The 8,965-nt window shown below is 48.2% G+C and overlaps 1 protein-coding gene across 1 annotated transcript in view; it reads right to left on the minus strand.

The window, feature by feature from the left end:
* Positions 1-8,965, minus strand: part of PI4K2B (phosphatidylinositol 4-kinase type 2 beta) — a 29,592-nt gene extending 20,627 nt beyond the window's left edge. The window contains exons 1-2 of the mRNA XM_077249928.1: positions 8,485-8,965; positions 3,017-3,171 (exon numbers count right to left, since the gene is read on the minus strand). Of these exons, the coding sequence (XP_077106043.1) occupies positions 3,017-3,171; positions 8,485-8,794 (465 nt within the window). The 5' untranslated portion in view covers positions 8,795-8,965. The remainder of the gene's footprint in view (positions 1-3,016; positions 3,172-8,484) is intronic.

The raw sequence follows: 8,965 nt of genomic DNA on the forward strand, positions 1-8,965 counted from the left end.
TTCCCTTTAAGGGATATTTTGTCTCTCATAACCCCTTCTGAGTGACCCCCTGGACCAGCCTAAAACCCGGTTTAGGCCCAATGGGAGGGCAATCTGGGTCGTACCCTGACGAACGATTAGTGGAGACATGTCTGCACCCCGACACAAACAATCCATCTGCACACAATTACATGAGGCTGTCAAAAAAATTACACTATACTCCGGTCCCATGTGTTGGTAGATGCGGGGAGGAGTGTGATCCATTACATATTTCTTTTGGTCTTGCAAACTTCTCTCCTTTCTGGGAAAAAGTACAACTAGTGATTAGAGTTGAGCGAATATGTTCAGATTTGGTAGCTGAATCGAAATTTGCCATATTCGTGCCATATTGCTACCCCATTTGTGCCAAATTTATATGACTAGCTGAAGAGCCCGGCGTTGCCTGGGCATAGTAAATATCTGTGGTTAGTTATAGCACCTCACTTCTCTTATTTTCCCATCACGCCTCTCATTTTCCCCCTCACTCCTCTCATTCCCCCCTAACACTTGTCATTTCGCCCTCACATCTGTCATTTTCCGATCACTCCACTATTTTCCCTCACTCCCCTCATTTTGCACTCACACCTTTTCATTTTCACCTCAGTATATACATGTTTGTCATCTCCTTTATATATAGTATACACCTGTATGTCATCTGTATATAGTATATACCTGTATGTCATCTCCCCTGTATATAGTGTATACCTGCTGTGTGTCATCTCCCCTGTATATAGTATATACCTGTATGTAATCTCCTGTATATAGTATATACCTGTGTGTCATCTCACCTATATATAGTATATATCTGTGTCTCATCTCCTCCTGTATATACTATATACCTGTAGGTAATCTGCTCCTGTATATAGTATATACCTGTATGTCATCTCCTCTATATAGTATATACCTGTGTGTCATCTCTCCTGTATATAGTATATATCTGTGTGTCATCTCCTCCTGTATATAGTATATACCTGTGTGTCATCTCCCCTGTAAATAGTATATACCTGTGTGTCATCTCCTCCTGTATATAGTATATATCTGTATGTCATCTCCTCCTGTATTAGACCTCGTTCACACGTTATTTGGTCAGTATTTTTACCTCAGTATTTGTAAGCTAAATTGGCAGCCTGATAAATCCCCAGCCAACAGTAAGCCCACCCCCTGGCAGTATATATTAGCTCACACATACACATAATAGACTGGTTATGTGACTGACAGCTGCCGGATTCCTATATGGTACATTTGTTGCTCTTGTAGTTTGTCTGCTTATTAATCAGATTTTTATTTTTGAAGGATAATATCAGACTTGTGTGTGTTTTAGGGCGAGTTTCGTGTGTCAAGTTGTGTGTGTTGAGTTGCGTGTGGCGACATGCATGTAGCGACTTTTGTGAGATGAGTTGTGTGGCGACATGCGTGTAGCAACTTTTTGTGTGTCGAGTTGCATGTGACAGGTTAGTGTAGCAAGTTGTGTGCAGCAAGTTTTGCGCATGGCGAGTTTTATGAGTATGTGCAAGTTGTGTGAGGCAACTTTTGCATGTGTTGCAACTTGTGTGCATGTGGCAATTTTTCCGCTTGTGCAAGTTTTGCGTGTGGCGAGTTTTCCATGAGGTGAGTTTTGCACGTGTGGCGAGTTTTGCATGTGGAGAGTTTTGCGCGTCGCGAGTTTTGAGCTGCGACTTTTGTGTTTCGACTTTTATGTGGCGAGGTTGGTGTATGTGTGGTGAAATGTGCGCTGAGGGTGGTATATGTGTTCGAGCACGTGGTAGTGTGTGGCGCATTTTGTGTGCGTGTTCATATCCCCGTGGTGGTGTGGTGATTATCCCATGTAGGGGCCCCACCTTAGCAACTGTACAGTATATACTCTTTGGCGCCATCGCTCTCATTCTTTAAGTCCCCCTTGTTCACATCTGGCAGCTGTTAATTTGCCTCCAACACTTTTCCTTTCATTTTTTCCCCATTATGTAGATAGGGGCAAAATTGTTTGGTGAATTGGAAAGCGCGGGGTTAAAATTTCACCTCACAACATAGCCTATGACGCTCTCGGGGTCCAGACGTGTGACTGTGCAAAATTTTGTGGCTGTAGCTGCGACGGTTCAGATGCCAATCCCGGACATACACACATTCAGCTTTATATATTAGATGATTGGTTCCGAACATATATGGTAATTTCAACTCCCAATGACGTCCAGCAAATATTGCAAAACCAATATTCGCCGAAGATCATAATCGGAAAAGAATTTTTAAACATTAGCTCAACTCTACTAGTGATACGTGAAATCACAGATCTCATCTCAGCCCTGGATCCGGCTCTCATCCTTCATCACAGCAACGTCCCTTTAAAAAAAAAAAAAAATTTACAAAAATTTGATACCGAGACACCCACTAGCATCTACTAGGGCATGCATTCCTCTCTTATGGAAAGAGATAGGCTGTGAGAATCTCCCTTTGTCTTTTCAAAATAAATGAGGTTATGATAACGGAGGAACTTGCGTCTACGATTAATAACTCCTATGGCCGACTCTAGAAATCCTGGTTATATTGGCTGGAGATTAGATCCTCTGCTGACTACCTCGATCTTATAGGAGAAAAATGAGCTGTACTCTTAGAGCCTCACAGTCGTTCTCCCTCCATCCCATCCATCCTTCTTTGAGTGTCTCTGGGTTTATGTTTCCTCTCTTCTTTCTTACTATTCTACATGATTACGTAAACCCTCCGAGTCACTACACTGGTAAGATTGTACATCCAGTTACTCATCTTGTGACATTACCGTCAACTGCATTCAGCCTTCAGATATTGTGATAATGTGGTTGTTCTTTCTCGGTGGCTACATTTGACCTGCTGAACCCCTTATGTATTTTTCTTTGAAATTTAATAACAATAAATAAATAAAACTAGTGTCCACCTTCATCCATACCCCCTTCACTGACAGATCGGACTGCTGTGAAAACGCCAAAAGCTGGAGGTACGCAAACATATCGAGGTGCTGAACAATACCCACCGCCTTTGGATCTTTAACAAAGTAGCTTCCACTTGATCCCTGGGATATTCGCTCTGGGAAGACCCCGCTGTCGATGGCTTGCTCCGCTCTGTGAATGATATCAGCAAATTCAATGTCATCTAGAATGACATTGAGCTCTTCGTGAGCAGCGTGACCTACAGATGAAATATTAAACAAAATATATGCCATTAATGGCGATACCACGAAACAAGCAGACATCTATAATAAACATAATGATGCGATTCAGGGCCGGCGACGCTCAGACATCGGAAGTCACCGGCTCATTGATTTTCCCTTACTGTCTGCTCCTCGTTAGCTGTGGGATAACGAGTCCTGATACACCTCATTATAGGATTGCAGCCTTCTCGAACAACAGAAGGAAACGCCGGATACAGAAAGTGCAGACGTCACGTGGACTTTTCCCGAGAGGCTGGCAGTGATCTAAGGGCTAAGCTCAAGCTGCCAAATGATGTTTTGTAGGGGAATAAACACAGGAATTATTTAGGAAGATCAGTGTGAACTACATTGAAAACCTCGGCCGCGATCGTTACATCAAGGTCTGTGTTGAGTCCATAGTCTCAGTCCCCATTGGCTGAGTCATCCGTGCTCCAGACATCTTCCCTTCTGTCAGCCATATATCCATCTCACAGTGAAAAAATACTCCTGTATGTGAGACTTACCTCCTAATCACTGCCGAGGTGCAATGTCAGATGCCATAAATAGGAGCGTACAGGGCTGCCAGGTGTGCAACGGTGCAATGACATCAGAAAATCCAGACCTATCTACAATACGCGCACGATCAGTCGCAACTCTGAAGCCACCCAACGAGGCTCAAGACCCCCGGAGGAGTTCGTCCATATCTAGCCCTAGCAGATCCTTTTATGTCTAGTAAGTTGCTAGTTGTGGCCTTTATTGATCTAACTTTTTTTCAACACATTAGATAGGGCTGAGATCTTTGGGGAGAAGTTGTCATCTGGACCTCATCGTCCATTCCTGGACCTCACCATGTGCCATTATCTGCTGAAGGAGGACATTAGGGAATATCTTGGTCAGTGTCACATCCACGATATATCAGGACTCCGGGTTTCCCAGATCGTGTCCACACAATCAGACAGGTCACCTCCTTCCATTACTCCATAGTCGAGCTCTGATTTCAGCACGGGTTCACGGAACAGTCAGCAGCATCACGACGAGCTGCGATGCTCTACGACTTCCAGCATCTGTATCATGGCCGGCAGGAACATTTTTCAGCAATTTGTTCTACAGTCGCTCTTAATGACCTTCGCTCCCCATATGCCTTGTAAGCTCAAGAACCCTTTATCATCTCACGACAGTCCTTACTTTCCTAGGTACTAACCACTGTACACCAGGAGCACTCCGCAAGTCCTGCCATTTTGGAGATGCTCCTCCGACTGTCACATAGCCATTAAAATTTGGCTTCGAACCTTACGTTTGCCCGTTTTATCTCTGGTTCCGACAGAACAACATCAAGGACTTCACGTTAAACGCCTGCAATGCAGACAACATAAGCCATGGGGTAATACATGGGGTTTGAGGAGGAGACTTATTAATAGCTTTTAATTAGCAGCGTTCTTCTCTTTTCCTGAGCTCTCCTTCAGTTTCACAGATCACACATCCCCGATGTCTGACGTCCTCATTAATATCCATGTACAGAAAAGCAATTCGCATCTCACACCTATGAAGACGGCGTTATAACCACCCTCCGAGACACCAGAGGTGTAAGAACAGCTGATCTGAGAGTTATGTGATGCGACAGTTACTACACACCATCATCAGATGTGACACTAGGACAGCCGGGCGCACGCTGCCGCTTCTCTACTCACAGGGGGTCGGATGTCAGCTGAATGGGGCATCCTAGTGAGACCACCGCACTAAAGGTACCGTTACACTAAGCGACTTACCAACGATCACGACCAGCGATCGTGATCGTTGGCAAGTCGTTGTGTGGTCGCTGGGGAGCTGTCACACAGACAGCTCTATCCAGCGACCAACGATCAGGGGAAAGACTTCGGCATCGTTGAAACTGTCTTCAACGATGCCGAAGTCCCCTGCAGCACCCGGGTAAACATCGGGTTACTAAGTGCAGGGCCACGCTTAGTAACCCGTTATTTACCCTGGTTACCATTGTAAAAGTAAAAAAAATAAACACTACATACTCACATTCTGATGTCTGTCACGTCCCCCGGCGTCCATGCGCTGCTGCAGAGAGCTTTTCCTGCACTGAATGCGTCAGCGGCGCCGGCAGTAAAGCAGACCACAGCGGTGACGTCACCGCTGTGCTCTGCTTTACGGCCGGCGCTCACACAGTCAGTGCAGGGAAAGCTCCCTGCAGCAGCGCGTGGACGCCGGGGGACGTGACAGACATCAGAAGGTGAGTATGTACTGTTTTTTTTTACTTTTACAATGGTAACCAGGGTAAATATCGGGTTACTAAGCGCAGCCCTGCGCTTAGTAACCCGATATTTACCCTGGTTACAAGTGAACACATCGCTGGATCGGTGTCACACACACCGATCCAGCTATGACAGCGGGTGATCAGCGACGAAATAAAGGTCTGGACTTCTAGCTCCGACCAGCGATATCACAGCAGGATCCAGATCGCTGCTGCGAGTCAAACACAACGAGATCGCTATCCAGGACGCTGCAACGTCACGGATCGTTGTCGTTCTCGTTGAGTGTGAAGGTACCTTTAACCTATGGACTAAGTGATGAAAGATCTGTGGGACGTATCACAGCAGGGATTTTCAGGGGCATCAGTGATAAATTTTCAGATAAATTCTGTTGGCCTCTCACCGTGAAACTCAAAAAAATAAAGTTATGTTTACTTTTCTATGGCGCACCCTTCATCCATGCCTGACAATAAGAGCGTGTACTCAAAGATTAGTGTAATGTCAACACTCAAGGTAAATTCCAGCGATAATGTTCTCCAGGAGGCTTTGTATCCCCCTGCACACTGCCAACCTCACGCCCTGCATGTGGTCCGATGGGGGTCCGGCTGCTGTAATCTCCAGGAATCCCAGAGAATGGGGCTCTGAAATACCCCCTCAGGAGGCAGCAGTGGCCACAAGCATGGCTACTGCATGGAGACTCTTAAAAGGAATCTGTCACCTTGTTTTCGCTTAAGGTACCGTCACATTAAGCGACGCTGCAGCGATAGCGACAACGATGCCGATCGCTGCAGCGTCGCTGTTTGATCGCTGGAGAGCTGTCATACAGACCGCTCTCCAGCGACCAACGATGCCGAGGTCCCCGGGTAACCAGGGTAAACATCGGGTTGCTAAGCGCAGGGCCGCGCTTAGTAACCCGATGTTTACCCTGGTTACCAGCGTAAAAGTAAAAAAAACAAACAGTACATACTTACATGCGTCCCCCAGCGTCTGCTTCCTGACACTGACTGAGCGCCGGCCCTAACAAGCACAGCGGTGACGTCACCGCTGGTGCTTTCACTTTCGGGCCGGCGCTCAGTGTCAGGAAGCAGACGCTGGGGGACGCATGTAAGTATGTACTGTTTGTTTTTTTTACTTTTACGCTGGTAACCAGGGTAAACATCGGGTTACTAAGCGCGGCCCTGCGCTTGGTAACCCGATGTTTACCCTGGTTACCAGTGTAAAACATCGCTGGTATCGTTGCATTTGGTGTCAAACACAACGATACACAGCGATCGGACGACCAAATAAAGTTCTGGACTTTATTCAGCGACCAGCGACATCACAGCAGGATCCTGATCGCTGCTGCGTGTCAAACTAAACGATATCGCTAGCGAGGACGCTGCAACGTCACGGAGCGATGTCGTTTCGTGTGAAGGTACCTTTACTCATCTGAGAGCAGCATGATGGAGGGGAAGAGACTGATTCCAGCGGTGTCAACAGCCGCACCCAGTAAACTCAGACCTATTAGATGTAGCAGAGCTCAGAAAGCCATGCCTGCCCAAACCACTGATAGCAGCTTTCTGTTCAAATTGTATATTGACAGTAAGATGCTAATCAGTGCTGGGGCAGAGTTTGACCCCTGATAAAACAGCACACAGCCTAGTAAGTGACATCGCTGAATCAGTGTCTCGGCCCCTACCTCATTCTGCCCTCAGATTACACAGCAAAAACCCTTCTGACAGATTCCTTTAAAATTTTACAACCCATTTAAAAGGCAGATTGCGATCTGGTGTGTACATACAGAACAGAAACGGAAGGCAGCACCGTGCGCAGCAGAGTCACAAAGCGCGGCCCTCTAGTCCCTCAATGGGGCAACATTGTTCAGCATTTTATACCATAATAAGGGACATGCACCTGATATTCTGCCACAACAGCTGAAAAATCAGCACAATTTTTTTTTATAACATGTAGTGGAAACCTAATAAAGATTATATGAGAAAAAGTATGTGCCCCCACCAGATTCATCATCAAGTGGTATTCTTACCCCTATCCTACATCCATAGACATAATATTGAATCGCTCCTCTGCAGATATAACAGCTCCGCTCTTCTGGGAAAGATTTCTATAAGATTTTGAAGATTGTGGGAATTTTTTCCCCTTCATCCAGAAGAGCATTTGTGGGGTCAGACCCTGATGTTGGGGGGAGGTCGGGCTCACAATCTCCATTATAGGATGGGGCGGAGGTCCAGGTTCTGTGCTCATGTTCCCTCTTCATGTCTGTATGGACCTTGTGCACTGGGCACAATCATGGGGGCAGATAGGGGTCTTCCCCAAATTGTCCCCACAAAGCTGAAGCTACAATTACAATGCAGTCAGGGGGTAATGTTCTCCTGGAATCACCAAACCCAAGACTCGTCCATCAGACGCAGATAGAGAAGTGTGATCCGTCACTGCACAGAACAAGTCTCCTCCAGAGTCCAGTGGTGGCGGCTTTACACCTCTGCATCCAACGATCCGCATTGTGCTTGGTGATGTACGGCTGCATGCAGCTGCTCCGCCATGAAGCTCCCAGCAGCACAGTTTTTTGGCCGATGTTATACCTGAGGAGGTCTGGACTATGTAGTTACGAGGTCAGTAGAAATGTGATGACATGTTTTACCCTCTGCCAGTTGGAAAACCTGAACAGTATGCATGCATAGTATAAGGCGGCTTTACACATATTTACTAAATATAGAGCCTGTGCTCCACCGGCCCTACACACCTCCTGCACTGACCGCCAGGCGGCGCACCTCGCTGCGCACCTCCTGCACTGACCGCCAGGCGGCGCACCTCGCTGCGCACCTCCTGCACTGACCGCCAGGCGGCGCACCTCGCTGCGCACCTCCTGCACTGACCGCCAGGCGGCGCACCTCGCTGCGCACCTCCTGCACTGACCGCCAGGCGGCGCACCTCGCTGCGCACCTCCTGCACTGACCGCCAGGCGGCGCACCTCGCTGCGCACCTCCTGCACTGACCGCCAGGCGGCGCACCTCGCTACGCACCTCCTGCACTGACCGCCAGGCGGCGCCCCGCACTTACCCGCACTGCTCAGCAGACTCTCCCGGTCTGAGGACGAGCTGAGCCGCGCTCCCCCCTTCCTCGCCGCCTTCGGTGAGGTGACCCCGGTCCTCTTTAGCAGCGGTTCTTCTTCTCCTGCTTCATCTTCCCGTGTTCGGCCGGGCAAAAACCTGACCGCACTGCCGGGAGCCGCTCTGCCCGCCGCCTGTGGAGTGGTGACCGGGGTGTGTGGCGACGCCGCTCCTTCACTCTCCGCAGACGACTCCAGAAACACTAACAATGGCGGGGACGCAGCCCGTTCTTCCGGCTTCTTCTTCTCCTCCTCCGCCATCACACCCGCCCAGGGACCGTAACATTAACACACTGCGACCACCGGAGGCATCCCGCGCACTGACCACTGAGAACCGTCCCCACAGTGATTTAGATGTCTGCTATTGGCTAAGCCGTGGCACAAAAGCGGCTCCCATTGGTTGCAACCGACGTAATACTGCCGCACATGCGC

The sequence above is a fragment of the Ranitomeya variabilis genome, chromosome 4, assembly GCF_051348905.1.
Source record: "Ranitomeya variabilis isolate aRanVar5 chromosome 4, aRanVar5.hap1, whole genome shotgun sequence".
NCBI classification, from domain to species: domain Eukaryota; kingdom Metazoa; phylum Chordata; class Amphibia; order Anura; family Dendrobatidae; genus Ranitomeya; species Ranitomeya variabilis.